This window comes from Spermophilus citellus (genome assembly GCF_964194105.1).
Source record: "Spermophilus citellus genome assembly, chromosome: 3".
NCBI classification, from domain to species: domain Eukaryota; kingdom Metazoa; phylum Chordata; class Mammalia; order Rodentia; family Sciuridae; genus Spermophilus; species Spermophilus citellus.
Genome location: NC_138184.1, coordinates 151,720,527 through 151,738,042, shown reverse-complemented (window position 1 = coordinate 151,738,042; position 17,516 = coordinate 151,720,527). Strand labels below are relative to the sequence as shown.

The window sequence follows — 17,516 nt, the reverse complement described above, 5'->3', positions numbered from 1 at the left end:
ACTGTAGCAAAATATGGTGGGATGTAGAATTAACAGGAACTTCTTTTATGTACTGGGCACATTTATTTAAATCTTTCTTTTCTTACTCATAATCTCATAAATTTCTATGTCATTTTATATTTACTGTTACATTTTCATTTTAAATTCTAAATTATGATCTCTGATGGATCCTTTACCTTCTATTTATAGCTGTTTACTAAGACAAAAAAATTGTAAGGTAGTTCATCTGTCCCACTTTTTCCTTGAATCAGTAAGTACTGGAGCATTTTCTAATTATATCCAATGAATGTGGAACTAATTACATACAACTATACTGACTGTAGCTTATTTGCTATTGAAAACCTGGTTGCATATTTATGTTTGTTGATTCTGCTTCTATTCTTAATTACTCTAATTTTATAACTTATTACATTTTTGCCTTACTAAAAATGTTCAAATACATTCAAATAATCAAATGAATGAGAATAAGTGGGAACAGGTTTAGCATCTGAGAAAAGGCAACTGGCTTTAAGATAATCCAGTATATCAAATATTTACTTGAAAGAAGTAGAAGACAAAACAATACCATGAAGTTATATATTACTGCCAAGGCAAAGGTTTGGGAAAGAAAATAGTATAGACCAAACACTTTTACCATCTTTGTTTTACATAAAGGGAGTCTATGATATACTGAGTTAAACATCTGTTTAACTTTCTATGAATCATTTAGATGCAGAATTATGTATTTTTCATTTTTGTTGCTACTCCTACTGCATGGTATATAGAATCTATTTTTCAACAGTGCTTTGTACATTTTTAAAAGATTCTTTTTAAGCACTTAAAACATAAAAGAATAAAGAAAAAGAAACCATGTACTGGCCCTAAAGAAAAATCTTAATTTCTAAAAGAAATAAGAGCTTACCTTTGAAGGCTACATTGCACAAGACATCTAGAAACAAAAGATAGCAATAAAAATAGCAGGACTTCTTACAAGCTTTAACAATGTACCCTTCAAAATTAATCTTCCATGATATAATAATTCTCAGGTGAAATTTCAGAGTATCTAGACATTTAGAAACAATAAGATTACTACAGTATCATTTAGAAACATTTTAAAGTCAAATCCTTCTATTACTAAAATAAGAAAGATTGAAATTAAATGAGAACTAAGAATTCAGCTTAAGCTAATGTGGCAAGGGGACAAACAAAATATAGGATTTAATAAAAGGTAGGAATTAACAAAACAAAAACAAGAAAAATGTTTTTTGGTTTTTTTTTTAGTTTAAATAAACCAAAATAGATGGTAAATAAAACCAGTGGTGATTTGAGAGGGTCAATAAAATAGAATTTTGACATGCCTGGTCAGATAGAAGGTTAATATGAAATCAATTAATCTGTAATATTTCAGTAAGAACTAGTTAGGAAATGTTATGTTTAAAAAAAAATCCTACTGACAAAAGCAAGAAATGCTATAAAATTGCTGGAATTAAGATATAGAAAGACACTGGCAAAAATGTAGTGTTACTTAAGGATGTAATAGACTAGACTGAATGAAGAGACTCTGTGTGTTTATTGGTTAGGAAAATTAAGTATTTTACAGAATTTAACTGTCCCTTAACTAAGCTCTCAATTTAGGGCAGTTCCAATCAAAATCCCAAAGAGCTTTTTCTAGCTTGACAAATATCCATTTTAAAGTATATCTAGAAGATATGCAAAGATGAATCAATAGTTTTGAAAATGCATAAAGAATATTTTAACCATATATCAGACAGTACCAATAAAACTATGCACAGTCATGTATTGCTTAATGACAGATATGAACCGAAAAACATGTTAAGGCAATTTCATACTTGTGCAGACATCAGAGTGGACTTAGAGAATGGTTTAGCATACTATATACAGTCAAGCTATATGGTATAGTCATGATCAGATATGTGATCTGTTGTTGACTGAAACATTCTTATGCAATGCATGACTATATATTTGTTTTTTATGGCTATCTGACAAATCACCACGCACCTACTTAGCAGTTCAGAGTTCTGTCCATCAGATGTCCAACAAGGTAGGTACTCAGGACGTTAAGACTGACATCAATGTGTTAGCGAGGTGAATTCTTACCTGAGAGTTCTGAAAAATATCTGTTTCCTGGCACATTCTTATCATTAGCAGAATTCAATTCCTTAGAGACATAGTGCCCTGTTTTCCTGCTTGCTGTTGGCCAGGGGCAGCTCTCAGCTCCTCAGGCCTTTGCCATATGGCCCTCTCCATGTTCAGTAAAAGAGATGATTCTCCCTTCCATTAAATTCTTCTGTGTTTCTAATCTCACAAACTTTGATTTTAAGGGCTCATGTGATTAGGCTAGGCCTAACCAGATCGCCTCTCTTTGTTAAAGCCATTGTGACATGTAATGCGACCAAATCATGGAGGGAAAAATTTATCTTTAATCATGAAGATTAGGATAGTAAATCTCAGGGGCCATCCCTCTTTGAGAAGATACAAATTCTTTTATAATGTAGGAATTTGCTTATTTTGCTAAGCCACAATATATTTTTCCATGAACAACATAAACTTTTTCTTGGAGTGTGTGGAAGGATATTAAAACTTTTGTTAACAATTTTCTATACTGTCAAACAATTCCAACTATATATTGAAGTTTGAGTATGTTACTACGTTAGATACCGACAACATAGCTTGTTCAACTTTGCTGAATTCATTTATTAGTTCTAGAAGTTTTCTAGTGGAATTTTTGGATCTTCTAGGTATAGAATCGTGTCATCAGTAATATTTCTTTCTCTAATGTTCTGTAGTTTTCATTCTAGAGGTCTTTCACCTCTTTTGTTACATTGATTCCCATTATTTAATTAATTTATTTACTTACTTGAGGCTATTGTGATTGTGAATGGAGTAGTTTTCCTAATTTCTCCTCAGTGGATTCATCATTGATGCATAGGAATGCATTTGATTTATGGGTGTTGATTTTATATCCTGCTACTTTGCTGAATTCATTTATTAGTTCCAGAAGTTTTCTAATGGAATTTTTGGATCTTCTAGGTATAGAATCATGTCACTCAACCAATATTTCCTTTTAAATAGTATTGTCCAAAACCAATGTGAGCCTCATGAGCAATCTTTGTAGAAAAATAAAATGCAAACAGGCTGAAATTAACATTTTATTTAACCCATCAAACCAAAAATATTTTAATTTTACTAATATAAAAATAGATATAGTTTACATCCCAATTTTGATGATATATATTTGATATTGACAATATATTTCAATTTGGATTAGTCACATTTCAAGGGCTAATGCATCTCAACTGTAATGAAAGACATTGTCTTGCACGTTTCCATTGTCTGGCACATCTACTTGTAGACAACATATTGTGAGTTGTCTGTTACTTGCCAAACTCTATCTTATTCTTATAGATTAGACAGTTCACTAGCAGAATTTACTCATTATCAGTTTTTAAATTGATAATTGTGAGCCTAGCACTATGTCCGGTACTAGAAGAATGGCAACAAAATGGCTGACATGGAGGAGTCAACTGAACCATTTGACTGTTTGCAGATACTAACACAAGTAATAGGAGTGGTCAGGTTTTTGCATCATAGCATTTGACACAATTAGTAATGTTCTGTATTTCCTTACTAATACTGTTTGTGTGCATCTGTTTCTCCTATGACATTCCATGAGGGAAGGAACTACATTTATTTACCTGTTTTCCATTATAGCACTGGCAAAATAAATGCACAGACACATACTAATTATCAGCCTCAACCAGTTCTCATTTCATTACTGTTTTCCAGTAAGTCACAAAACATCAACATCTTCTTAATCTCCTCTTTAAAACAATTCTTATGGCCAACTCCAACAAATAAAAAGTAATCAAGAAATTTGCCACTGGTCAGTATTGTATTTATCCTATCTTCATCTACTTTCTTCCTCCAACACAAGTGAGGCACAAAGAAACAAGTACAAGGTAAGAGCACTTTCCATCAATTTTCAGAATTTAAAACACATACACCTCAAAGGAGAATGTAGTAAATACTATTATGTACCAGTCGACAGTGGCATGGTACTCAAGGGTTCTAGAGATTTCGGAAGCTCCTTTGGGAAATAATTTTTTTAAGTTAAACAACAGAAACACTAACAGCTATGATTAAAGAAAACAAAATAAGCAAAATAGCATAAAATGACTAAAGGTGACACCTATTATCAGAGCAGGGGGAAATCCCAAACTTGTTCCTTAATGATAGCAATAACACTGTACTATAGAGTACTTCTGCTAATCTTCAGCATGCAAAGAAAATTTTATGTGGAAAGTTAACATCTGGAAGAATATAAAAGTTGAGAATGAGAGTAGCTCTTACCATTTTATTCTGTCTACAATAAAATGGCAATTTAATAACATGGGTCCTATCCAAATTAGCCAGTTAGCACAAAAACCCTCCAATTCCTAATTAAGTGTTCCCTGTTTTATAAATTACTGGTATCCATATGCCTTTTTATTTTATAGTACTGGGGATTAAACCCAGGAACTATCTAGCACTGAGCTACATCCCCAGCTCTTTTTGAGACAAAGTCTCACTAAGTTGCCCAGACTGACCTCTCAGCTTCCTGGGTAGTTGGGATTACAAATGTGTGCCACCACACCCAGTACAATATAAACATTTTTCAAAATATGTACTCATCTACTGTGTATAAATCCTTAATCAACTATCCTATTTAAAATGCACTAATTACTTTTTTGTTTCTTCTTAGGTGAGCATTCCAGAACTGCTGTAAGTTCAGCCTCTTCACTATGTTTTCTTTTCTTTTTTTTCTTTTTATGGTCACTTTGGTAACCACTGGAGTCACTGCACTGAAAAATAGGATCCTGATCTTCCTGGTGCTTCTTCTTCTTCTTCTTCTTTTTCTTTGGCTCTTCCTCACAGAGGCCATTCATGTCATTACTAACCTGTAGCTCTTCCTCTTCCTTTGGAGTGATACCTGTAAAATCTGCTGGCTCTGTGGCACCATCATTTACTTCATAAATTTCTGGATCTTTCTTTTTCTTTTTCTTTTTCTTTGGAATTTTTTCAACAGATTCTTCAGTTAGAGTTTCTGTTACTTCTTCAGAAACAACAGGGTGCTTGGACTGCAAACTATAAATAAACATTAAAACAATAAATAGCACTAAGCAAAAATAAAGGAACAAAATGATATCAAGGATAGCTCAGTATGTAAAAATTTCCTAAATGAAAGCAGCATAAGATACATAACTATGGTGTAAATTTCATATATTCTCTTTTTTTATTCTGTAGCCTACTAAAACTTAAATTCAGTGCTGATAGCAATAATACTGTACTATAACTTTATAAATTTCATTATTAATTGTTTAATTCTTTGTTTCTATACTACTTCAGAAGTCGAAAATTGACTTCCAAATTTTGGTTTGGTTCAGGTTCAGAAAAATTAGGCCATTGAACATTAAACCCAGAATTGTCAAATCAAGGACAATAAAAAAAAAAATACTTTCAATATATATCAAAGCAATAGAGTTTCCCACTTTAACTGTGTTTCAAATATGAACTCACCAGGCAATATTTATTTTTCCTCGAATGCAAAATACTCCAGCAGCATCTGAGTCTAAACGAAATACTTCAAATTCTAATTCATCACCCACGTGTATCTCCAGGGTTTGCCACTGCTCAACTGACATCTGTTCAGGTTTAGGGATTGAGGCATTAAAACACCCATGTACCAAACAGCCAATGTGGCTAGAAGACACTTTATTAACTGTACCCTGGGAAGAAGGAAGAAAGGACATAACATCAAGAAGACATCCAAAGAGTTAAAAGGTGAATCAAAATTTCTAGGCTTTAAACTCACTTCAAAGAAAAAATATCAAATTAATGGTATAATTTAATATGGGAAGTTTACCTCAATTACAACTTACCATATGCCATACCCAAACAATGTTAGAGGTTTTAGAAAGCAAAAATTACATGTTAATTGTTTAAAAGAATAAACAAATAATCAACTAACCCACCTAGCCTCCACTGCAGGATTCTCTACAGAGTAGATTTCTCTATAACCACATGGAAACCAAGCATAAAATACTCCGATACGATGATGTATTTATGAAAAGACCTCAAGGCAGGAATCATATTTTTTATAACTAGGATCGACATTATATTTCTGTGAACAGACTAAATTTCAAAGTGCACTCTTTAATGATTCAATTTAGCATGATATAAGCAGTTCTATTAGAAGAAAGTTTTCTCTATATATATAGATCTTGGGTATGGTTTTATTGGCTAAATCACTAAAATGTTTAACTTGTGTTATATGATTTTTGAGCTTAAAATGAAACTTCATAAAACAGTTTCTTCTTTTTTTTTTTAATTTTTTTAGTTGCCAGTGGATTTTTTACTTTATTTCTTTATTTATATGTGGTGGTAAGGATCGAACCCAGGGCCTCACACATGCCAGGCAACTGCTCTACCACTGAGCCACAACCCCAGTCCCTCATAAAACATTTTCTACTTTCCCCCAGGAATCAACATATACAAAGACTATGAATGAAAACCCTAAAAATATTTTTTAAAAATTCACATTTTCTAAGCTGGGCACTATAGCGCATCTGTAATCCCAGCAGCTAGGGAGGTAGAGACAGGGTGATCACAAGTTCAAAGCCTCAGCAAAAGCGAGGTGCTAAGCAACTTAATGAGACCCTGTTTCTAAATAAAATACAAAATAGGGCTGGGGATATGGTCAAGTGCCCCTGAGTTCAATCCGTGGTACAACCCCCCCAAAATTCACAATCTCTGAAATACAGAACTGTAAATAATATGGCTATGTATTCAACACCATTTAGCATCAAACTATGGTACATCCATAGAATGGAATATTGTCGCATGCCATCCATGGGCTGTGTGTGAGCTGCTCTGCACCAAAGCATACTGAATAGGAGAATCTGGTGTCTGGGAATGACCAGTGGACATTTCCTCTGGTTGACTGCCCTCACTCACTGTGATCCCTATTCAAGCTCTGCCACAGGTTCCACACAGCCCCTCTGAGATAGGTGTGACCTGCTGACTGCAAGACATCACAAAGCAAGACTCCACCCGTAAACCATATCCCTGCCTTTGATGTACCCCCTTAAATAAACCACTGGAGCTATCTACTTTTCGTTGAGTTCCAGCTCCCCCCCATGTGGACTAAACCTATCAGGGGCTCCATTTATGAAAATAAATTTCTGACTCTTTGTCTTTTGTTCTTCACTAACTATTCTAGACTTTAATTTCTGAGGTGGCTTATACCCTCCTCGGCAAGAACAACCCCCACCCCATTGAGATGCTGGCCATCACCCCTTAGAATATGATTCAGCAATGAAAAGCAATGAGCTATCAAGTGAAAAAATGGAGAGGAAACTTACATGCATGTTGCTAAATGAAGAAGTCATTTTGAAAATTGTGATTCCAAATATATGACACTCTTGGAAAGGCAATGAGACAGTGGTTTCTGGGGAACAGTAGATGGGAGGATGGGAGAGGTAAACAAGTGAAGCCCAGGATTTCTAGGGCAGTGAAACTACACTGTATGATACCAAATATATACCAAAATACATTTGGCAAAACTTATGATTTGTACAACATAAAAAGTGAACTCTACAGACTTTATTGGAGAGCAGAGTAAGATCCTCTGGCAATTTATCTCCATAGATGAACCAAGCTGAAAAGCTGTTTCTGAATCAAACTAAGTTCACAAGAGCTAGGGAAATCAGGCAACCATAGTGCCTGCTTTTAGTATAACAAAAAATATATTGAAGAAGGTAGGAAGTTAAGAGTTGTATGAGAGAAGCCTCCCAGTGGGGGAGGGGGGAGAATTAAGTTCACGTCTTAGTTGAAACCTAGTGCTGGCAAAGCCCCATGACCCCTACAGCCAGGCCAACACCTGTGAATTGAGCTACTGGAAGTGCCTTAGGCTGGTAGCAAAGAGACTGCCTCACCCCTAACATCCAAACTTAGATAGCACAGTGGGAAGCTGGGCAGAAAAGCTGGCACAAGGCTTTCTCTCAGAGTCCAGTGCCAGACCCAGTTCCGTAAGAGGTCCAGTGCCAGGAGAAGACATGTGGTCCCAATTTATCAAACTTCTAGCAAGCATCACCACTGGTCCACTGAAGTAGCAACTGAAGACTCTGTTCACAGGGCAAAGCTCATAAAGCCCCTAAGCCAGCCCTCACATCAGGCAGAGATCTGTGTGCCAGTGGGACAGACCCAAATTTCAGCCACTTCAGCCTCATAGTGGACTTTGAGAATACCTACCCACCTCTAAAGACTGAAGCATCCCATGGCTGTGAGACTCTGGTGACAGAGCTTAGCACCAACCTTGCTATCTAGACTACGCATCTTTCATTGAAAACTTCCCAAACCTAGAAAAGGATAAACAACATCCAGGTATAGGAAGGTCAAAGGTTATTATTCAGATTTAACTCAGTAAGTCTAACTGAATAAGTCTACCCCCAAATATAATCAACCCAACTATCATAGATAAGAAACAGAAAGATTCTCAAGGCTGCAAGAGAAAATGCCCATCACAGGGGTACCGCAATTTGACAGCACACTTCTGAGCAGAAACCTTACAGGCTAGGAGACTGGCCCATGATTTTCACTAAACTGAAGGAGAACAAAAAGAACAAAAAACTGTCAACCAAGAATAGTGTATACCCAGCAAAGGTACTCTTCAGAAGTGAAGGACTCACTTTTCCAAACAAAATTTGAGACAAAATATCTCCACCAGAACTGTTCTAAAATAAATGTTCAAGTTCTTCAAATTGAAAGAGATATTGAAAAAAAGTTTTTTTATGAGAATAAATATACAATAATATATAATACATAAATATAGAATAATGTATAAACCATTCTTTAGTACACAGATTAAAAAAATAACTAGTTTAAGTAACAGGCCATACAGAAAGATTGGATAGAATTCAACTGGACTGCGTTCTTATATCTTATTCTTTTGTTTCTCATCCTTACGATCACATTAAGTTGCTATCATTTCAAAATAGCTTGATATAAGCAAGATTTTTTTTTAATCAGCCTCATGGTAACACAAAACAAAAATTTAACAGACTAAGCAAGGAATCCAAACACAATACTAAACTAATTCACTTAACCACCAAGCAAGACTATGAGAAGAAACTATGACAAAAGTAGAAAATAAGGCATATAATAGCTTTTAGTAAGAATTACCTACCAAAAATTACCTTGAATGTAAATGAATTCCATTCTCCAATTAAAAGAGTGAGGAGGTTAAAAAATAAAATTGCCAATTGTATGCTATTTATAACACATTCACTTCAATTCTAAGGACACACAAAAAGTGAAAAGATGGAAGATACCCATACAAATGGAGCCCCCCCAAAGTAGCCATACTAATATCCAATAAAATGACTTTAAATCAAAAACAATAAAGACAAGGAAAGTCACTGTATAATGATTAAGGGGTCAATTCAAACAGAAGAAATAATAATTCTAAATGTATTACATATACACCCAATATCAGAACACCCAAATATATGATGCAAGTATTAATATACCTAAAGGCAAAAGTATACTCCAAGAATTGTTGGGGACTTTTAATACCACACTTTCAGTAATGAACAGACAATCCTTACAGAAAAATAAACATCAATTACACTGTATCCTAGACTAAATGGATCTAACAGACATCTATAGAACACATCCATCTAACAGCTGCTGAATAAGTTTTTCTCATCAAACTTTCTCCAGGATAGATTACAATAGATCACAAAGCAAGACTCAATTTTTAAAAAATTGAAACATCTGAGTATCTTTTCTTACCAGAAAGCAATAAAGCTAGAAATTAACAATAAGCTTTAGAAAATATACAAATGCATGGATATAAAATAACCAATGGATCAAGTAAGAAATCCAGGAAATTTTAAAATTTCTTGAAATGAAAAGGAAATAGACAAACAGACCAAAACCTATGGAAATAAGCAGAACCAGTATCGAGAGAGATGTTATGGCAACCATCATCCACATCAAAAAGACATAAAAATATCAGACAGTCTATTGCATTAAAAAGGAAGAGGAAAAATAACTAAACCCAAAATTAGAAGAAGAAAAGAAATAATAGAATAGAAATAAATGTAAGAGACCAAAACAAAAAAACCAAAAGATAAAGGAAACAGAGCTAGTTCTTTGAAAAGGCAACCAAAATACACAAACCCAAAATTAGAAAAGGTAAAGAAAATGCATATAAATAAAATCAGATGAGGGCTGGGGATGTGGCTCAAGCATGTGTGCGGCCCGGGTTTGATCCTCAGCACCACATACAAACAAAGATGTTGTGTCTGCCAAAAACTAAAACATAAATATTAAAATTCTCTCTCTTAAAAAAAAAAATCAGATGAAAAGGGACCCATTATAATTTATACCAAAGAAATACAAAAGATTAGGGATTATTATGAACAACTATGTCAACAAATTTCATAAATTAAGAAGAAATGGATAAATTCCTAGACACATACACATTTCTAAGACTGAATTATGAAAAATAATATAAACAGGAAACCTAAATGGATCAGTAGCAAGCAATGAGATTCAATCAGTAAAAAACTTCCCATCAAAGAAAAGCCCAACATCACATGGCTTCACTGCTGAATAAGTTACTCCAAATTATAGAAGAGAAAGGAATTCTTTTAAGAACATTAAATGAGGTTTAATGCTGATACCAAAACTGGATGAGGGGCCACACAAAAAATCTAGGGGCCAATATCCTTGATGTACACAGATGCAAAAATTTTCAGCATAATACTAGCAAACCATTACAAGCAACATTAAAAAGATTAGTTACTATGATCAAATGGGATTTATTAGGGATGCAAGAATGCTTCAATGTATGCAAATTGATAAATGTGATATATCATAACAAAATGAAGGACAAAAACCACATGGTCATCACACTTGATAAAGAAAAGACATTCAACAAAATTCCATCTCTCTTCATAATAAAAATGCTGAAAAAATGAGAAAGATAAGGAATATCACCATACCATTTATAACAGGTCAACAGCTAACATCCTTATGTGATAGAAACTGAAAATTTTCTCCCTAAAATCTGGAACAAGGTAAGAATGCTCACTTTCACCACTTTTATTCAATACAGCGCTGGAAGTCCTAGTAATCTGATTAGGCCATGAGAAAGAAAAAAAGGGGGGGGGGCATCCAATTTGAAAATGAAGTCATTCAAATTGTAACTGCAGATGACATATAAAGACTCTCCAAAACTCACACAACACAAAAAAACCCTCTAGAATTTTTTAAAAGAATTCAGCAAAAATGTAGGGCAGAAAATCAACATACAAAAAAGCAGTAACATTGTTATATGCTCATATCGAATTATCTAAACAGAAATCAAGTAAGCAATGCCATTTACAATAGTTACCAAGAGGTAAATAAAACAACTAAAGAGTTGAAAGACCTGCACAATGAAAATTATAAAATATTAATGAATGAAATTTAAGAAGTAGAAAGACATCCTTTGTTCACAGAAGAATTAATAATTCTAACAAATGTCCAGTACCCAAAGTGATTAACAGACTCAATGTATTATGTATCAAATAACAATGGCACTCATCACAGAACTAGAACAAACAACTCTAAAATTTATATGGAACCACAAATTTCCTCAAATCGTCAAAGACATCCTGAGTAAAAAGAACAAAACAGGAAACATTACACTACCTGATTTCAAAACTTACTACAAATCTATAATAATCAAAATGTTATGGTATTGGCATAAAAATAGACTAATGGAACAAAATGTACCCTAGAAGTAAACCCATCAACATACAGCCAATTGATTTTTAAACAAAAGTGCTAAGAACATGCACTGGAGAAAGGACAGGCTTTTCAATAAATGATATTAGGAAAATTGGGTAAAAAAAAAAATGAAGCTAGACATCTATCATTGGTTAAAAAGATCAAGTCAAAATAGATTAAAGAATTAAATGTAAGACAAAATTATTCAAACTACTAGAAAAGAGGAAATGCTTCAGGACATTGGATCATGAAGACCTCCCAAAGAACAGAAAATAAAAGTTAAAAGAGGCAAATGGGATTACATAAAACTAAAAGGCTTCTGCATAGCACTCAAGAGTCCTACAAAGTGGGAGAAAATATTTGCACTGTACACATCTCCCAGACTATATAAGTAAATCCAACAACCTCAATAGCAAGAAACCAAATAGCTCACTTTAAAAATGGGCAATAATCTAAAAACATTTCTCAAAGGAGGACCTACAATCTGCCAATGGGTACATAAAAAAAAAAAAGTTCAACATTACCAATCATCATATAATTCAAACCAAAACAACACTGAGATATCACCTCACCCTAATATGAAGACTTAGTATCAAATACTAATTAGTGATGGAGAGGATGTGGAGAAAGATGCCTTGCACAAGGTTGGTGCAAATGTAAATTAGTATATCCACTATGGAAAACAGTATGAAGTGTCCTCAAAAACAGTAAGCAGAACAACTACCACATGATACAACAATCTCATTGCTGGGTATAAACCTAAAGAGAATAAAATCTGTATGCAGAAGAGACAAATGCACACTTATGTTCATTGCAGCACTATTCACAACAGACAAGAAATGGAAAACAAGTGTCCATCAGTGAAGGAATGGACAAAGAAACACAATATTTCAATGTGTACACAATGGAATACTATTCAGGCAAAACAATGACATCCTGTCATTTAGGACAATATTGATGGAACTGGAAATCAACATGTTAAATAAAAGTACGGAGACATCAAATGAAATCTAAAAAAGGTGATCTCATAGAAGTTGAGAGTAGAATGCAGTTATCAGAGGTTAATCAATTGGGTATTTAGATACAATTAGATAGGAGCAAGATGTTCTGGGGTAAGACTGAATAGTATTTTGATCATAGATAACAATGTTTTGTGTATTTCATATGGTCAGAAAGGATTTTGGAAGTTTTTACTGCAAAGATAATAAATGAGGACATAAGTATGTTTAATCCGATTTATGCATTTACATCATGCAATGTATTCAAGCATCAAATATTACATGGCACCATTAATATGTGACTTTTATGGTTTTTTTATAAGTTTAAATAATACAAAGTCTGGGAACTTCAGTTAGTAATAGTGTGTCAATACTGGCTAATAAACAATTATAACAAACACATTTCACTACTGCAAGATGATTTCAATAATAGGGGAAACTGCCTGCTTGAGAGGCAGGGAATATATGGAAACTCTGCATCCACTCAATTGCTCTGTAAGGCTGAAAAAATATATTCTATCAATTTAAAAAAGCCACAGGAGGAAGAAAATAGATTTCAAGACCTATTTCACACTACATAGAAAGAAAAGCATAAGAAACTGATCACAGAGCTAACTATCAAAGCTAAAATTACCAAGCTTCCAGAAGTTTTTAAAAGAATATCTTCACAAATTAGAAATGGGTAGGTTTCTTTGATAAGATCCAGAAGCAATAACCACAAAAGTATAAAATGGACCTCATCAAAATTAAGTGCTTCTGTTCATCAAATGGTACCATTAAAATGAATAAATAGGCATATCAACAGAGAACAAAGGTCTGAAAAAAAATTCTATCAATACTAAAAAGAGCTACAACTCAATAAAAACAGAAAAATCCAATTAAAAATAGGCAAAGGCATTTTCTCTTCTCGCAGTTCCCTTCTCTGGTCTTCCATACTAGGCTCTGCTATCCCAAAATAGCAGTGTCCAAAGCACCCACCAGAATCCCAAAACAAAGAGGGGAGGAACAGAGTTACAGCAGGAGAGTTACTCTATGTGTATAACTGAGGAATAGGAGGTTTACTATTCCTTGTGATTCTCTATTCTTCCCCAACATCTCATCCCTGCAAAAACCTCCAGTACAATGCTGAATAGAAATGGTGAAAGTGAAGGGCTCTTCAAGATGGCCCATCAGAGGCACCTAGCACTCACCTGCTCTTCCAAAAAGGAACCAAAGCAACAGGTGTATAGCTACATACTGAGGTGACTAATTGTTATAGCAGTGGATATGAATAGAGGAAAAACATACATGGTAAGATCCAGAGACCAAGAACAACAGCACAGTAAGAGAAAAAAGATATCTTGTGAATTCTGTCATAATGAAATCTGATCTGTATTTTTATTAACAGTACTGATGGTTAGTTAACAATTCTTATCTACTAGATATATAGATATACAAATATAAATATACATAAACCAACACATATACACAAACAGATCTGATGGTGGAAGAGCAAGTAAAAGGGATAAAAGATACATTTCAATAGATTTTACATCCATTTCTCCATTTCTACCTTCTAGAAAATTGGAAGATCTTCTACACAAAGCCTTCACTTTCTTGGCATGGAGTGGCTGTCCTGTCCTGTTATTCATTCATTTTCATTACTTGCCTGACCCCACAGCCATATGAATGTCTGTTTCTTATGAAAGTATACTGCTTGAATCCTTTATAAAAACAAGATATAGGGGTAGAATTGAGGAATTTCAAAGTACTGCTTTTTCCCTCCTCAAGATTATCACAAGGACTTTGCAAAAAAAAAAAAAAAAAAAAAAATCAACTGGATAGGTCACATACTTTGCACCCATGTGTTTCTAAAGGATGGAGTCTACAAACTTACCTCGATTGAAATGATAGAAAGTAATTTACTTTTAAAATACTTTTTATTTATTCGAATTATTTAAATCTCTTTAAAGTTTCCTAAAGTATAAAATTATTTCAAGAAAGCTAAGAAAAAATGATATACATACCATAAGCTTTTGCCCAGGTTCAGGGCTGAAAATAACAAAATCAGCTTCAATGTTAAGATGAATGTGTCCTTGATCATCATATATATCTCCCAGTTCACCCACAACTTTGATGTTATCATATGCAATAGGGACACCTAAAAGACTGTTTAAAAAGAGAAGAAGATGATGCCTTTTATCCTGTTTTTAAACTAGGTCATTATGATACTGATTAGATAGTCTAAGAATCCAAAAAGTATTCATCTCCCAAATATATAACCTATGTCAAAACTGTAACAGTATATGCTTAGTCTGTAACAACTTTTTAGCAGTTCCACTTCACCAAAAGGTTCCAATGTGCTGGCTAAGTTAAAATGGAAATTGACAAGAAAAATGTGTATGCATTTTTTATTACTGAGTACAGGTAATATTGATATTGATACTCTCCATCTGCACTTGATGGAATACAAGGAAACCTAAGGGTTAAAGCTGAAGCCCCTGAATACTACAACCAGTAACTTAATACAAAAAAAAAAAAAAAAAAAAAAAAAAATCTCAAACTGCAACTGTTGCTAGTAAAAGGAAATTTTAAGACATACAACTACATCATTTATTAAGAATTGACTTTTGACACTCTGTGCACATTTTAGAATCCGGATTAGTTGGCAACTATTATTTCAAAATATCATTTCTAACCTATGAAGGATAAAAACCTGGCAGCTTTTACTACCATACCCACTACTTGGAGGAAACTTCCCTAACTTTCCAAGGCAAACCTGAAATCACTCTTCTATTCCATGTACAAATTTATCACTGTTCTACTTTTATTGAATCTATCTGTACATGTTTGGATTTCACACACACAAGCGGTAGACAGCAGAAAGTTTTTTTTTTTTTTGTGTGTGTGTGTGTGTGTGTGTGTGTGACAAATTCCAGCATGATTTACATAGAATAAGAGAAAAGAATTTATCCCTAATAGATTTTATTTTAGTAAAATAGCCACAACTCCCAAGAAAGGAACTATAGTAATTACCAAATTAGCAAAATCAAACTTAGAAATTTCCTCAGGAATGCTCTTTTTAGTTATTACTTTATGCATGTAGCTTTCCTCAGAAGGAACCAACTGTTATCAACTCAGACCATCTTACAGTCACTGAAAATAGCAGGAAGGAAAGAAAAATTGCCAAAACTGACAGGAAAAAATAATTTAGAACCTTGTTTCCTTTAATCAAAGCCTCCTCTCTCTACTATAGAATGATGTTCAAGTGGAGACAGTACTGCTGTTCTCTAAAAGGAACGTGGGAATTTCTGGTACTATTCATGTTTGTTACAAACACTACAAAAAAAAAAAAAAAAAGAGGACAGGGAGAAAGTCTGTTATGCACATGACAGCCCTATACGATGATGAAATATACTTAGCTCTGCATTACTTTTGAGTAAAGAGATGAACTTGTTTATAAATAGATGGGCACATAATCTAACTTTAAAAATAAATGTATCAACATCTTTGCATGGTTTCAATATATGTTAAATTTCTAGTAATGGAGTAATAAACAAATGGTATTTCCCTCATTCCCAATCAGGTAAAGAAGAGAATCGCGGGAAAGCACCAGATCCAAAACAAACAAAAACTGATCATCGTGTTTTACAGAGAAACTGTTGTTTGTACAAATGCTTATGTGATCTTACAAGTTAAGAGAGAGAATCTACTCAAGTACTAACACGAACTGTTCATTGTCAAATGAGAAAACATTACCCCCGGAGGTGGGAAATGAAACGTTCAACGTCAAAGAAAACTCCGTATACTGGGTCTCCAGACACCTGGTTATTCTCATCTCCACTCCCTCGGTCGACAGTTCACCTGTAAGTTTTCTTTACTGTTCATAGAAGGGCCTGGCAGAGATCCCGACCCGGTCGGTAGAGGCCTCGCTGGGCGGACCACAACTCTAGAACACCTCCGGACTACGCTCCGGTTGGGGTGGCCGGTGCGACCTTTCCCACTCCTCTACCTTTCTGTAGCATGCCCTCCCCACGCCCAAAAGAAGGGACTGCCATCTACGTTACGGCGTTGCTGGCTGGGAGAAGGACAAGACACACAGACCCGTACCTCTCGGAATAGCGCAGGAGCTCGGCATCCAGCTGCTCTCGGATACCGGTGCGTTTCCGGTTAAGGTAGCGGGGTGACAGGGCGATGTGCCGTCGGTGCGGCGCGGCCACCAGACAGGAGTAGCGGCTGTTCACCAGAGCACAAGCAGCAGCATAGGTGGGCAGCTCTAGGCAAGGCAGGACGCCGCCTGTTCCTACCACCGGCGCCTCGGAGGCCGCCTTCGGCCGCGGAGACTCTGAGCAACCAGCAGCCATGAGGCAGGTTAGGTCTCTCCCGGCGCGTACCACTGACGCTAGCACAACCGCCTTTCCTCCGACTCCGGGTTTCTGCGTCAGCCACCAGCTACCACGCCCCTACAACTCCGTTCGCTGCACTATGCAGGTCTGACCAGCAGGGGGAAACCTTTTATGTTTTTCCCAAATCCTCTCACTTGGGAGGAGGAAGCCTGGAGCCTGTGATTGTCTGTAGAGAGCATGCGTCAAGTCTTCTCTTTTTCCCTAAGGCAGGCAAACGTGTTTCCACAAACTCCTCAATGGATTTAGTATATAGATTAATGGGACTGCCCACTTTGATCATTTGCAGTAATAACATGTTTGGGTAGGACGTTTCAAG

The 17,516-nt window shown here is 35.0% G+C and overlaps 1 protein-coding gene across 1 annotated transcript; it reads right to left on the bottom strand.

Moving 5' to 3' along the window:
- Positions 1 to 3,135: 3,135 nt before the first annotated feature.
- On the bottom strand, positions 3,136 to 17,205 carry POLR1F (RNA polymerase I subunit F). Its single transcript, XM_081286833.1, has 4 exons — positions 16,905 to 17,205; positions 14,822 to 14,963; positions 5,557 to 5,765; positions 3,136 to 5,124 (listed from the first exon to the last, which is right to left on the bottom strand). Exons 1-4 carry the CDS (start codon positions 17,156 to 17,158, stop codon positions 4,716 to 4,718), a joined length of 1,014 nt encoding a protein of 337 aa, XP_081142959.1. The 5' UTR covers positions 17,159 to 17,205; the 3' UTR covers positions 3,136 to 4,715.
- Positions 17,206 to 17,516: the final 311 nt, after the last annotated feature.

What these genes read in the sequence shown, in the direction of transcription:
- POLR1F (XM_081286833.1), bottom strand. Translation starts at nt 17,158, where the DNA reads ATGGCTGCTGGTTGCTCAGAGTCTCCGCGGCCGAAGGCGGCCTCCGAG. An exon ending in CTCCTGCGCTATTCCGAGAG is followed by an intron (nt 14,964 to 16,904) that starts GTACGGGTCTGT and finishes CTTTTTAAACAG; the next exon opens with TCTTTTAGGTGTCCCTATTG. An exon ending in AACCTGGGCAAAAGCTTATG is followed by an intron (nt 5,766 to 14,821) that starts GTATGTATATCA and finishes CCTTCTTCCCAG; the next exon opens with GGTACAGTTAATAAAGTGTC.